Source organism: Cyprinodon tularosa, unplaced genomic scaffold (genome assembly GCF_016077235.1).
Source record: "Cyprinodon tularosa strain WSP-4 unplaced genomic scaffold, ASM1607723v1 ctg167, whole genome shotgun sequence".
Classification (NCBI taxonomy): Eukaryota; Metazoa; Chordata; class Actinopteri; order Cyprinodontiformes; family Cyprinodontidae; genus Cyprinodon; species Cyprinodon tularosa.
This window is the reverse complement of record NW_024038504.1, coordinates 447,656-462,720: the sequence shown is the minus strand read 5'-3', so window position 1 is coordinate 462,720 and position 15,065 is coordinate 447,656. Positions and strand designations below refer to the sequence as shown.

Genomic DNA, 15,065 nt, shown 5'->3' with positions numbered 1-15,065 from the left:
TGGCCATTAAAAAAGGCAAACAGCTGTGAACTCCAGCTGTGCAGCTAACTCGCATGTCTGGATTCGAACACGCTCTGTGTCACCTTGACACAGTCAGAGAAAAAACTGCGTCACAACAGCAGGAACATGAAGAAATAACGCATGTCATTAAGACATGTAAGCTAAGACCTTGTTGATTTTTTTTTATCACAACTGTGTGAGAGTTTGACATGTTCCTTTGGATCAAAAACAGATTTTGTTTTTGGGGTAATAAAGTAAAACTGGGCGACAGTGGAAAGAGTAATGTTCAAATAAAGTAGTCTTACATTTAGAAAACACAGTTTATTGAATAATGTATATTTAGTACAGTGCTTGACGTCACAAATTACAAAAAAAAATTATACATTGAACCAAAGAGTTTACCTTTAATATTGTTTTCAGTCAAAATATGCATTTTATTTCATAGTTGTATTTACATTGATTCACAGTAAAAAAAAAAAATACTGTTCTTTTTGTGCATTAGTATCACTTTTCCACTTTTTACAGTAACAAGGATAGTAGTGCCAATCCCTATAGAGCTAACGGTCACATTTCAATTAAAAATAATTAAAAAGGAGGATAATGACCATAAAACTTAAAGGAAATATTTATGTTAGCTAAACGCTGCACCTAACAGCTGAATTCATAAGTTTAATGCAGCGATAAATTACCTTCATATGTCTTTGAGTCATAATTTATATAATGAATTTAGATCAATATAACAGCAGCACAAATAATGTAAAAGTAATGCAAAATTAGAGCTTTGTTTGCTTCATAAAAGTCAGAAAATCAAAATGACAGAATTGAAAGTCACTAAGGTGAAGAACAGAGAAAGGCTCACTGATACTTGTGCCAAAGTCATGAACTGCACTGAGATCCACAGTGGTGAGTGTTTAGTTTTACTGGGTATACAAAAACAGCAAGATCAAATCTGACCAAGTCGGAAGCTAATCAATGGTGCATTTTAATGTAAAAATTCATTTATGAGTACCTTCACTGTCAGGCATTCTTCAACGTAGTTGTAGACAAAAAATAAAAAAAAAGGAGCCTCTCACTTTTTTGAAATATGTTATGGTTTCATCCTCTGTTTATCCAAACATTTAACAAATGTGACTTCCCCAGAAGAATTGTGGGAATCAGGGTCTGTCAAACAGAAAATGATCCTGCAAAAAAGAAACATGTGAGACGGTCATTGGCCCCTTCATTAACAGGCTCCAAACTAGTCTGAATGCTTACGCCAGATTTGTAACAGTTATTTCTACAGAGCAAATCCATTTTTATTTGGAAGCAGACATTTCTGCCGTTCATGGAACAAATAACCAGTTTTAACTTCATTTATAAGTTAAACCAACTAGAATACTTTTCTTTGAAAGCAGATATTTACATACTATTAATGCAGAAACTGTTCAGACCTGATTAAACAAGTGGAAAAAAATGGTAGACAAGTATTTATGATGCAATATTAGGGAAGCCGAGAGCAGTCGTGTCCCTCAGATACTTTTTCACTGTGGTTTTCTTGAGAAAACAAGTTAATTTTCTCATTATCTTAAGATAACAAAAGCCGTTTTCTCGTCATAACGAGATGATTGGTGTATGTTAAAACTGATTATATCCTTCAATACCACAACAGCGGGAGAGGATTTATAAGTATGAGTCATGGAGGCCAATGTGAAATTCTTTAAATAATCCTGTGTTTAACTTTTAGGTATAGAGACGACGTTGTTGGTTTTATGATTTGCTTCCACTTCTGATTCATAAAAAATTAGACCTATGCCTCCTGCCCCTTAGCGCCTGGTTTTACACTTGTAACGGGTATAAGATGCATTAACCCCAAAAATGAGTCCAGATTAAAGTTTTTCATTAAAAAGGCAGAGTTGTTTCTACTGTAATCCAATTATCAACCATGACCTGACAATCAGAAGAAGGGAGTGGGAGATCGACAGGCGGATTGGCGCAGCGTCTGCCATGAAGCGGGCGCTGTACCGGTTCCGTCATGGTGAAGAGAGAGCTTAGTCAAAAGGCAAAGCTCCTCTCTCGAGAGGAGCCAGTTGAGGTGGCTCGGGCATCTGATTAGGAGGCCTCCTGGACGCCTCCCTGGTGAGGTGTTCAGGGCACGTCCCACCGGGGGGAGGCCGCGGGGAAGGCCTAGGACAAGCTGGAGAGACTATGTTTCTCGGCTGGCCTGGGAACGCCTTGGGGTTCCTACTGAGGGGCTAGAAGAAGTGGCTGGGGAGAGGGAAGTCTGGGCCTCCCTTCTTAAGCTGCTGCCCCTGCGACCCGACCCCGGATAAGCGGAGGAAGATGGATGGATGGATGGATGGATGGATGGATGGATGGATGGATGGATGGATGACCTGACAATCATTGAAAAGAAATAGGAAACTTAAAATCTTAATATTTGCGCACAAGCGGTACCCCCGACTACACACTATGATTACCGTAGGCATGGATGGACTGGAAATCCAGGGCTGTTGGCCAGCCTGGTTCATTACTCATACAGGTTAATTATCTTGTTATCTCAAGAAATCAATTACTGTTTTCTCATGATAATGAGATCATTATCTTATTATCTCGAGAAAACAATTAATGGTTTAACCGTGATAACGAGATAGTTATGTCATTATCTTAAGAAAGCAAAGGGAAAAAAAAAAGTCGAGTACGACCGCTCTCGGCTTCCGTAGGGAAAATGTATCTTATTAATTTAAAGCTACAGTGTGTAATTTTCAGCGACATCTAACGTCCAGACTGCAGACCGCAGCAACATGAACATCTCCCCCCCACCGCTTCTCCCCCCCAACAGTACGGCGAGCGTTACGGGACAAAATGTCTTCCACGATGTCCGCATCACCTACCTTCTCAAGTGATGAGGTTTGTTTACATAGATAATTTTACAGATAGTATTTCATTAGTCTTTGTAGGGTATAGATTTCAGTTCATCTCTCTCAACTTGCCGTAGTTACTTTCGAGCGTAATGGGCGATCTTGCAATCGCTATTTTGTTGGCTCTGTGCTGTCGTAGCGCAAACATGTCTGCCTCCATTGCTGCGAGACCCGCTCCTATGTAATTATAAATAACGAATTCTAAGGCAATGCAAATATTAAGGTTAAGAGGCTGAGCTGGTAGATGATGATAAATAACATAGTTATGTATAATATATTACATTTCTGACTGTATATCCCTGTAATTATTACACACTGTAGCTTTAACATTTTTATCTTTACTGCAGTGAAACAAACATAGATGCAAAGCATGAAGAAAAGTAAACTCAATACTGTTTTTGAGACAAACTTAATATAAGCGTTCTAATAGCCTTTTAGTGAAATTATTTTATCAAAAACATAATTATTGTGCACTAATAAGGATTACCATACATGTAATCAGAGTTTTATGGGGCCCCCAGGAACTTGGGGCCCTAGGCAACTGCCTAGTATTCCCTAATGGTAAATGCCACTAATACAATGAAGAACTACATCATTATCTATGCAATATTGCAGGTGACAGACAGGCAAGCTTTAGTTTCATTAACAGTTTCCCTTAACTTACTTATTTTGCGTCTCACCAGATCTGATACGAATTTTGTCAACCGGAACACTATCTGAGTCACTTGACCATCAAGAGGAAACCATCTTCAACAGGCTGGAGACAGACCAGCTGTTTGTCTCCATCCACTTAAACTTCAACAGCAGCGGGTCACCGATATCCATTTCAGCCATCAGAAGGAATGATTGTGTCATGTTTGATTCAGGTCTTTCCCTCCTGAATAGAAAAAAAAATGCTAGTGCTAATAAAAAAAATTCTTGTCAAAGGATGGTGAAATAAGAATTATAAAACATACACTTGGACAATAAAAGTAAAACTGGTTAATGTGTGTAGGATTATAACACTGTTTATTGTTTCTGTCTGAAGCTACTACTTGGAGTTAAAAACTGCACATGACTCCCATAAATGCAAACATGGTGTTATAAATCCTTTAGAATAAGCATGTAAAATGCTGACTCACAGCTTAAGCTCAAGGTTTTCAGCCTCTCCTCTTGTTCCATACAGAGAGATGGTGAGAGAAGGCTCCATCTCTGACCATTTCACTTTACCTGAGAAGTGGATCTTTACCTGGTAGAGGTAAACTGGGAGGACAAGAGAGAGAATGTGATATTTTACTGAACTGAAAACATGCACCACTTTCAGATTAAATAAAGCCTCAAGTAATTGGAGTTTTGCAACTCAAATCTCAAATAACTAATCTCTTCTCCAAACAAATATGACTTGGTTTAGAGGATTAGCCCTACTGCAGCTCTCTTGTTGACCAGTTTTACACATGAAGGTTTTCTGACCTCTGAATGGCTTGGAGGCCCGTGTCTTGGTGTACATCTGAATGCTGCGAAGCTTGCGGACTTTGCTTGCGTCGTAGCCCAGCTTGTTGCAGCGGCCTTTGCGGCAGCTCAGACACATGCCGCGGTCAAACATGTCATTGCTGCCGCACTGGTAGGCCTTGGCTGGTTCCTGCACATTAAGCAGGGAGTCGATGAACAGATGGATGGAGCGCTCATGTTCACACTTCACTGCATCATTTATAGCTAAGGAGAAAAGATGAATGAAGAAATGCAGCTTAAAGGAGAGATTAAATGGGTCAGTTTGCTCCCACATAATTGTGTCTGGCCTTTTCTTAGCTATGTTTTGGCCCAGTGTTTATTTTGATGCATGTGTGAAATATGTTATGGTTCAACTGACCAAAAAAACGTTAATTCACAAAAATTATAAAGTTATAAAAAGCGCTAATGATCGATAGGACTGCCATCAGGATTGGTCAATATGGCAAAAAATTAAATCATGGTATGTTTCTTAATTTTAGTCATTAAAACTTTGTTAAAACTAAGTTAAATCTTTGATAGCGATCAAAACAAAATAAAACCCTCATCCAACATAATACTTTTGAAATATTTGCTTTAAAACTAAACTACTAAATTACAGTGCGGCCTTCACATTTATACCATGTTTAACGACCTTAACACTCTGACATGATAATCAAATATATTGCCTCTTTCACAAGCATTCATCGCAATTCAACTTGTTCACATTTTGTCAAGTTACATCCACATACTTCTTTTTGTAATTTACATGATAGACAGACACATAATAGAGCTGGATTGTGTAGTCAAGTAGGGCTGAAACAATTAATCGATTATTGAAATAATCGTCAACTAATTTAGTAATCGATTAATCCTTAACTGGAGTATAGAGACTGTAAAATTTACCTTTAGCTGACAGAGCAACCCACTTAGAGCAATATATATCAAAGTTATAAAAATAATATATAAACATTTTGCATTTAAGATTAAAAAAAAGTGTCTTTCAATATGCTCTGTCCAGAACTCCTTAAGTGGAAACGTATTAGTTTCCCCTGGTTTAATTTTGATAAAAGGAACCTTTGACAAAATTGTTAATCGATCAATCAAAATCAAAAATCGATCAATCAAAAAAATAATCAACATATCAATCAAATTGCAAAATAATCGTTAGTTGCAGGCCTATAGAGAAGGAAAACAAACAAACAAAAAAATACATTTTTAAAACTGCACCGCTCCACTCAATGTGACCTTTTCCTACTTTTGTGCTTTCACTGACTCAGTAAGTCAATGGACATCAGTTGTGAGCCATCCAGCATTGCTATAATATGCATAAAAATCAGCCATACTTGTCATTCTTTCTACTACCTCAGTGAACACCTAATTTCTTGTCGCCCATTGAGCTGCAGCTGAACATTGCAGTCTCATTTGATGCTTAGAATAGTCTATATCTCATCGTTGCACCAAGGTTTAAGCTTTCTGGTTACATTTACCAGGATTTCCTATAGTTTAGCATGTTTGGGAAATGCTAGTTTTTCTGCTAATGGACACTTCTGGCTCAACCAATCCATACCCATCCAGTGAACAGCAGTCTGTTTGCATTACGCTTCAGCTCCAACAAAACCTGCTGCTGAGTGGTTACTAAGAAAGCCAGTACCATGTCAAAAGTGGAGTGGAATTGGCCAAAGAAGAACCTTTGATGAAGAGAAAATAACAGCATAGGACAGGGGTGTCAAAGTGGTTCCAGATAAGGCCATGTGGCTGCGGGTTTTCTTTCCAACCAAACAATAGTGCATCAGACTCCATTCATCTCATCAAGTGTGTGCAGATTGGACTCATTTGGTTAGATGACTAGAGTCTGGTTTGCTATTGCTTAGTTGGAAAGAAAACATGCAGCCACACTGCCCTTTCTGGAACCAGTTTAACACCCCTGGCCTAGGACATAAAAAATTTTACTTTTGTCTATCCATTGCAAATTGCTCTTTGAATTTCAAGTCCAAAGTTCCTCTATTGGACTTTACTCTGGACTTTGTCTGTATTCTATTGGTTGAGGTCCTAATGAAAGGTGAACCACCACCACTAATGGCAAGTTATCCTTCAAGCATTGCCCTACATTTAGCTCTAATCATTTCCCTAAAACTCTGACAGTTTGTCCATGTAGCAGAAAAGAGACATCCATCCAGCTCCCCACCCCAACCCACTTAACCCCTTCAGTATGATATTTCCACCACCATATTTTACCATGGTATTATAATGATATCAAGCAGTGTTAACTTATATTTCTGCACATCATCCAATGCATCTTATTATCATCTATCCATCTTATTCTACATACACTCATTTGTTATCTGTCTGACTAATAAACTACATGAAACATTTGGGTTTATAATGCCTGCAATATTTGTTTGTCAGCACCTCTCTCTTTATACATTGTCTCTATGTTTTTGCTTTATTTTCTTTCTGTCTTTCTTTGTGTCTGAATGTTGGTGGATAGATTGTTCACTAATGTTCTCTAACATACCAATGAGGTGCTCACAGAACAGCTGCAAATATATTTTGACTAAAGTGAATCTATTTGTTCTCTCTTTAATGAACACAGTGAGCAGGGTTTCAAAATTAAGAAACAAAATAGATACGCAAGCAGCACCTTTTAAATATTTAAATGTAAAACAAGCTTAAAATAATCTTGAGGCTTCATAATTATTCACTGTGTTGTGTCATTCTTTCTATTAGAATTCATATATGAGCTATTTCATTATTTCATGACAGAGTGAATAAAAGTCCGAGGGGTATAAAAATATTTGTTAGGGATGATTAAATCAAACACTAATATATTAAGTAGCTTTATAAAAAGCGGGTAGATGTACCATTTTTTTGATGATATGTGCACCAAAAACTTATTAAGTACATGAGTCTTTCAGGGAAAAAAAGGTTTTTTAAAATATAAATATATGAACAGCATAAAATAAAATATCAGACAGTAAATTAGTGTTAACAGAATCGTTACCCAATATCCCAAAGTTAGCGATATTCTCCAAGGCGTCTCTCAGGTTACAACCTGGCTGGAAGCTCCCTCCGTTGGGGTAAATATCAACATGGCCGACAGGCTGCTGCATCCCAATGCCGAGACCCAGGGAATCCCGACTGAAGGTGTGGAGGACGTCAACAAAGTTGGCGTCATCTGGAGAAAGCCGCCTGTTGGCATGTTCACCCTCGAAGTCAGGTCCAGCTGGTTCAAGACCTGCATGTAAAGAAAATAAGCCAAACAATGATAATGGGATCAGCTAAAGAAAAGAAAATAGCATTTGGTAAAAAAAAAAATAAAAAATTTTCATTCAGTTCTTTACCAGTGATTCGTCCGACTTTATTGCAAGCATGGCTGCCTGCAAATCCTGCTACATGAGCTCCAAGGCTGTAGCCAATCAGGTGAAGCTTGTCAAGAGGCATGTTGGTGCTTTCCTTTTAAAAATATATGTAATAATGATAAAGAAAGTTATTTTATGTGAGACAAATACTGCCTTATTGTGTAAAAGAGAATTCACTATAGAGCACCAAACATTAAATGTGTTTCTTCTAATTAATTTAACTTATAGAGTGTTGCTTTTTTATACCCTTTTGTCATGCTTACATTTTTTTAGATCAGGCTGTTAAATAAATTTTTATATATCAGGCCAGTTTACATTCATCAAATCTTTTAAAGGGCCAGCTATAGTGGTATAAATCACCCTTTTGATTTTAACATTCTATTTACAAAGATATCACTGCTCTAGCATTTATGGCTGTTACTTTACTATCATTTATTTAGCCTTTTTTAGCCACCTTGTGTCAATGTCTTGTTTCTAATGTGCTTTACTTTTGTTTTCCTAGTTTTATTGGTTTAATTCCTCTTTTGTTGTAATTTCTAGATTTATGTTAGTTCTCATGTTTTTCTGTTGCCCTCTTGTGTGTGTGTGTTCCTTTCCCCTTGGCTCCCTCGTTGTCTCCTCTCACACCTGCACCTTGTCAGCTCGTTAGCCCTGCCTTCGTCTCAGTCAGCTATACAGGTGCTGGTCATAAAATTAGAATATCATGAAAAAGTAGATTGATTTCAGTAATTCCATTTAAAAAGTGAAACTTGTATATTATATTCATACATTAAATCCAAACTCATATATTTCAGATGTTTATTTTGTTTAATTTTGATGATTACAAATGACAACAAATGAAAATCTCAAATTCATCATATCAGAAAATTAGAATATTACTGAAGACCAATAAAAACAAAGGATTTATAGAAATGTTGGCCAACTGAAAAGTATGAACATGAAAAGTATGAGCATGTACAGCACTCAGTATTTAGTTGGGCCTCCTTTGGCCTGTATTACTGCAGCAATGCGGCGTGGCATGGAGTCGATCAGTCTGTGGCACTGCTCAGGTGTTATGATAGCCCAGGTTGCTCTAATAGTGGCTTTTAGCTCTTCTGAATTGTTGGGTCTGGTGTATTGCATCTTCTTCTTCACAATACCCCATAGATTTTTTATGGGGTTAAGGTCAGGAGAGTTTGCTGGCCAATTAAGAACAGGGATACCATGGTCCTTCAACCAGGTACTGGTAGCTTTGGCACTGTGTGCAGGTGCCAAGTCCTGTTGGAAAATGAAATCTGCATCTCCAAAAAGTTGGTCAGCTGCAGGAAGCATGAAGTGCTCTAAAACTTCCTGGTATGTGGCTGCGTTGACCCTGGACCTCAGAAAACACAATGGACCAACACCAGCAGATGACATGGCACCCCAAACCATCACTGACTGTGGAAACTTTACACTGGACTTCAAGCAACGTGGATGAAGTGCCTCTCTTCTTTTCCTCCAGACTCTGGGACCTTGATTTCCAAAGGAAATGCAAAATTTACTTTCATCAGAGAACATGACTTTGGACCACTCACCAGCAGTCCAGTCCTGTTTCTCTTTAGCCCAGGCAAGACGCTTCTGACGCTGTCTGTGGTTCAAGAGTGGCTTGACACAAGGAATGCGACAGCAGAAACCCATGTCTTTCATACGTCTGTGTGTGGTGGTTCTTGAAGCACTCACTCCAGCTGCAGTCCACTCTTTGTGAATCTCCCCCACATTTTTGAATGGGTTTTGTTTCACAATCCTCTCCAGGGTGCGGTTATCTCTCTTGCTTGTACACTTTTTTCGACCACATCTTTTCCTTCCCTTCGCCTCTCTATTAATGTGCTTGGACACTGAGCTCTGTGAACAGCCAGCCTCTTTAGCGATGACCTTTTGTGTCTTGCCCTCCTTGTGCAAGGTGTCGATGGTCGTCTTTTGGACAACTGTCAAGTCAGCAGTCTTCCCCATGATTGTGTAGCCTATAGAACTAGACTGAAAGACCATTTAAAGGCTTTTGCAGGTGGTTTGAGTTAATTAGCTGATTAGAGTGTGGCACCAGGGGCCATCAATTTTGAACCTTTTCACAATATTCTAATTTTCTGATATGATGAATTTGAGATTTTCATTTGTTGTCATTTGTAATCATCAAAATTAAACAAAATAAACATCTGAAATATATGAGTTTGTATGTAATGTATGAATATAATATACAAGTTTCACTTTTTAAATGGAATTACTGAAATCAATCTACTTTTTCATGATATTCTAATTTTATGACCAGCACCTGTATATACTCTCCCTCTGCTCTCACTCTTTGTTGTTTCCTTGTCTTTGCTGTCCTCCCATGCTGTTGTCCACCTACCTCGTCTCTCCCTGGCACCTCGTGTTTGGTTTCCCCGAGATGTCTCCATAGTTCTGGTTTGCTTTTCATTATTAGTTGAATTTTTGCATTCCTGCCTTTGTTTACTGTTTTGCCCCAATAAACTGCAAGAAATCTCGTCAGCCTCTCTGCCTCTGCATTTTGGGTCCTCAAACCACAACGAAACCCTGACACCTTGTACATTTTAACAGAGGAAATGTCTTTACTTTATGATATGACAAGCATATTTTGGTTCTTGAGGGTAATAAAATTGTTCTGATATGCCAGATTCGGCCTGCAGGCCTTGAGTTTGATGCAAGTTTTGGATCATCAATAACATTTTACTAAAGGGTTTTTTTGTTTACAAAAATTTTTGTTTTTTTTTCCACACAGACAAGACCCTAAAGGTATAAAGGTAAGCTCTACTAGCAGACCAACACATTGTACTTCAGCCTAAGTGAATCAGTAAAACATGTATCCGTCTGGAAAGGTTTTAAATACTATTTCTAAAGCTTGGGACTCAGGAAAATCACAGTTAAAGCCATCATCTGCAAGAGAGTGGATGCACATCAGAAGAGGGAGGAGTACATTAATGACTCATCTAGGAGGTTGCAGAAGATTTTAAAGCAATTATCTAAAGCACTGCAGGCCTCACTGCTTCAGTGAAGGTCAGGGTTTACGATTGAACAATAAAAATGAAAATTAGCAAAAAGAAATTTATCTATGAAAGAGGCTAAAACTACTGCTGATCAACAAGGACTTAAAGGCCTGTTATGAGTCCAAAGACTTCTGGAAAAATATTGTGAGAACTAAAGTGACAAAAGATAAATGTTTTATATATATGCTGATTCTGTCTGACAAAAGACTAAAACATTTTCTAACAACATACAGTTAAAGTGGGATGGTCTGGAGCCATTTTGCTGATCGTGAACTTGGGCAACTTGCTGTAATGATGGAAAGAAGAATTCTGCTCTCTACCAGAATATGGTTATCAAAATGTTTACTTTATGCATGAGCTCATGTGGGTTATACAGGAGCTTAATGGAAGGAAAAACACCAGCAAATCCAACTCTGGGTAGAGAAAAAAATAAACTGGAGGTTTCCAAGTGGCCTACTGAAAGTTCAGACTAAAATCTGATTAAATTTTTTTTTATATTTTCCAAATTAGGGACTGCTTATATTTAAAAATGCAAAATATGGAAAAAAGCAAAGAGTGCTCCAAAACTCTTCAACATTGGTATAAAAGGTAAATCACCAGATTTATAAATTAGATTTACAGGGAACTGACTCATTAACATAATAATCAGGCTGGTATGGATGGCTCTGTTTTAATTTATTAAGTCAAACCATTTATAGATTTGGTGAACCATCATCTGATTTAAAAAAAATGCTCATTTTAAAATTTCCCCCTAAAATAAAACAAAAACAGAAGAGCCCGTTTAACAATAAACACTTTTAAATTCATGATTTACGAAGTAGATCTCATTAAAAATGACTGAGAGGACCACTCACTTCCATCCAGTCAATGAAGCGTGCAATCTCTTTTCCCACTGCTTTGGTTTTCTCAGCTGCAACAGCATAATGGTTCTGAGCCGAGCTGAGCCAGTCAACCACAACAACGTTAGCCATCGGCTCTCTCTGGTACAGTGCCGACACCAACTTTGGCATCCAGCTTTCAAACATACCGCTCAGCTGTTGGCAAGACACTAAAAACTTTAAAGACCGAAACAGGTTATTAAGCCACGGAAACTTTGAAATAACATCTAACTGGGGTTTTAAAGGTCCCTGTACTCACCGTCCATCCGTGGATCACCAGGAAGGTCTTGGATGTGCTGCTGTAGTTACATGCAGACACGGTTTCTGGCTGGCCAGGAATAATATAGCAGAGGTCATCACCGGGATGGGATGGATTACGAAGGGAGAATTTTGCTAAAGGTGCATGATGGTCATCCTTTCCATCAATTAAATCTTTCAGAGGGTCAAATAAGTTGCCTGGATGAAAAGAATTCCTCTTTAACAAATATCAGAAGAAACAGTAAAAGAAGATGCCTAACTAAATAACTACAGAAGAACCATGCAGAGTTCCTCTGTAAAAAAAAAAAAAAAAAAAGCTTTATGATTAAATAAGAATAGAGCTAAAAGGTTTACTTGGCCAGAGCAGACTTTTACATACTCGACTGATGCTTTTTTTTTCTTTTTTTTTTACCTTTGTTCCTACAGACTGAGACTTTAATTACGGTACTCTGGTCCCATTGATCCTTCCATACCACTGATCCTTAACCAGCTGAGCCCATTTTGGGATGATTTTCAAAGTAAGGAACTCAGCAACTGGCAAGGACCACAGGAAAAGTCTGGACTTAAATCTTCTCATTACAAAATATTGCAAAAGAATTTTATTTTTAGTTTTTTCCCAATTTATCAGCAATCAGCCAGCGAGTTCTTCTTTGCATTTTAACTGGATTTTATTAGATAGACCAGCAAACTGCAGCGGATAATTGTGAAGTGGGATGAATTTATACAATTATACATGGTATTCCATTTAGGTATCTGATAAATGTGTCATGTACTTGTTTTTATAGTTGTGAAGGCAAAACTTAAAAGAACTAACATTTGCTGCCATTACAGCAGCTAATGTTGTGACCATTACGTCACCCAATTTGCACATATGAAAACCTAAATTGTTGTCCTTATTTCACCCAACAGCTTAAGCTCATTAACATTGGATGTTAATGAGCTTAAGCTTAAAAAAATAATTGTTCCACTCTAGACCTGGTCCCCTTCTTTCAGTTTTTTTTTTTTTTAGTTTAGATCTAAAACATCTGCTCTGCCTCTATGTTTGATGTTCTGGTCTGAAAGATATACGTCAAACCCAGTCTCAAGTCTTTTGCGGTTTCCAAAATTTATTTTGAGGCTTTTTTTTTTTTCCAGGACTGTCGTGCAATTAACACCCTCCATAATCGACTCTAAATCTTCCGGTTCCTGACCCTGTTCCTGGCATTGCCACAGCATGATGTTTCCACCACTGTGTTTAACAGAGGTGTGCAGAGAGTGAATTGAACAACAGATAGCTTCAACAACAGAAGTCATGATTTAGGCTCATCTTATAAATGCGACGTAATACAAAAAATATTATTTTACCTATTTCAATTCATTCCTCAAGGATTTTTTTGAGGGGTATCAGAATAATGAGGGGGGGGGGTGCACACATGACTAATATTGAATATTAGCTGAAAAGGAGTATCACTTTCCAATGATGTACTATTTAGTGTTAAAACAATATATTTTGTATCTCAGTGTAAATGCACACTCCATTATTTTCCACTCATAAATGTCCCTATATCTATATCTCTAATAATAAGTTGAGTAGCCTAGTCATAAATGAATAAAAAGATTAGTTTGGGCATCAACAGGTGTTTTCATTCAAATTTGGCCACAATCATGGGCAATTCTAGACAGGGGCCAACAGGGGCCAGGGCCCCTGTAGATCACGTCCTGGCCCCTATTAGGGCCCATGAAGACATAATACTCAAATAAATTCTAATGATGATATGCGCTGGAACAGACAGGGTTACTGATAGGTCCTTTGGATCTATTTCATTTTTTTTCCTTTAAAAATTCTGCTTTACTAATTATTTAAATGGTAAATGGCATGTACTTATATAGCGCCTTTATTCAAGTTAGGAGACTTGACCAAAGCGCTTTACACTACATTCATTAACCCATTCACGCACACACTCACACACTGATGGTGGCAAGCTACATTGTAGCCACAGCTTCCCTGGGGCTCACTGACAGAAGCGAGGCTGCCGTACACTGGCGCCACCGGGCCCTCTGACCACCATCAGTAGACAATGCAGGTGAAGTGTCTTGCCCAAGGACACAACGACAATGAAATTCGGAGTTGGGGCTTGAACCGTCAACCCTTCGATTTCAGGGGAAACTCCTACATCCAACGCCACTGTCGCCCTATCACAATAAGGTGATAGCTTAGGATCCCAGTTTTCATCTGCTAAATGTTTTTTTTCAAAACAAATTTAAAAAAACTTGTTCTAATTCAGATTTTATAGAAAACGGTACTTTTAACTTAAATTAAGTCAAAAATATGTAAAATTCGTAAATTATGAATGTATATTGACCTAATAAGGCATAGAATTTTAATCAAACCTAATTAAATAAAAATTTCACTTCATGCTATCTTATAATATATTTGAATCCCTTGCCCTGTTTTTTTATTTCATGCTTTTCTGTGCCCCCATGAAAACAGGCTTCCCCCCCTCCTGCCCCCCCTGGTACATTTGGTCTAGAACCGCCACTGGACAAAATTACAAAAATCATTAAGGCGTTAATTATCATCTGAACTTTTTAATTTTTTTATTTATTTATTTTTTGCTTGCTTTAGTGATAGGAAGACTTATCAATATAAATGTGGGCTCACCAAATGCAGAATCGGTGAGATCTTCTTCCAGGGAAGTTATTTTTTGCGCATCTACATTCACCAACAGGAAGCACAGAGACCAAAGCTGCCAGGCTCTCATCTCTTCCAGCCGCGCTGTTTTTAGCGAAACCCTCTAATCAATTTCAATCTCGCGCCCCAGAGGACAGTATGGATATAAGGATCCTTCCTGCTGAGCGCTCAGCGCTGTTATCTGAACCACCTTCAACTGGATGCGTCTTAAATAGCGGATGGAAACTTCTGCATCGCCATTGGCTGCGCACCTCCGGGCGGGAGCTAAATGATTAGACTGCTTTATGGGAGAAGTTCCAACACAGAGTGTGGAGGAGGATAGACTTTTATTTACAAAAATAACAAAAAATAAAATCAATAAATCATCAACTAGGAAGGGTTTTAGATAAGTGTGAGACATTTCATGTTTAAAGACTGGGACCAGGTAAATAAGCATATTACTCATCCATACCTGTTAACGATAACTCTTACAGGATTCATTAATAGAAAAGATTATTATTTTTAGTATACCTTTAAAA

At 37.9% G+C, this 15,065-nt stretch overlaps 1 protein-coding gene across 1 annotated transcript; it reads right to left on the bottom strand.

Annotated features, from left to right (window-relative positions):
• Positions 1-316: 316 nt before the first annotated feature.
• Positions 317-14,744, bottom strand: LOC119780853 (lipoprotein lipase). The gene is made up of 9 exons (XM_038281079.1): positions 14,518-14,744; positions 11,878-12,074; positions 11,595-11,795; positions 7,706-7,817; positions 7,366-7,599; positions 4,347-4,589; positions 4,019-4,139; positions 3,562-3,774; positions 317-1,181 (listed from the first exon to the last, which is right to left on the bottom strand). The coding sequence occupies exons 1-8, from the start codon at positions 14,615-14,617 to the stop codon at positions 3,630-3,632; spliced, it is 1,353 nt and encodes a 450-aa protein (XP_038137007.1). The 5' UTR covers positions 14,618-14,744; the 3' UTR covers positions 317-1,181; positions 3,562-3,629.
• Positions 14,745-15,065: the final 321 nt, after the last annotated feature.

What these genes read in the sequence shown, in the direction of transcription:
- LOC119780853 (XM_038281079.1), bottom strand. Translation starts at nt 14,617, where the DNA reads ATGAGAGCCTGGCAGCTTTGGTCTCTGTGCTTCCTGTTGGTGAATGTA. An exon ending in TCTCACCGATTCTGCATTTG is followed by an intron (nt 12,075 to 14,517) that starts GTGAGCCCACAT and finishes CTTTTCATCCAG; the next exon opens with GCAACTTATTTGACCCTCTG. An exon ending in TAAAGTCGGACGAATCACTG is followed by an intron (nt 7,600 to 7,705) that starts GTAAAGAACTGA and finishes CTTTACATGCAG; the next exon opens with GTCTTGAACCAGCTGGACCT.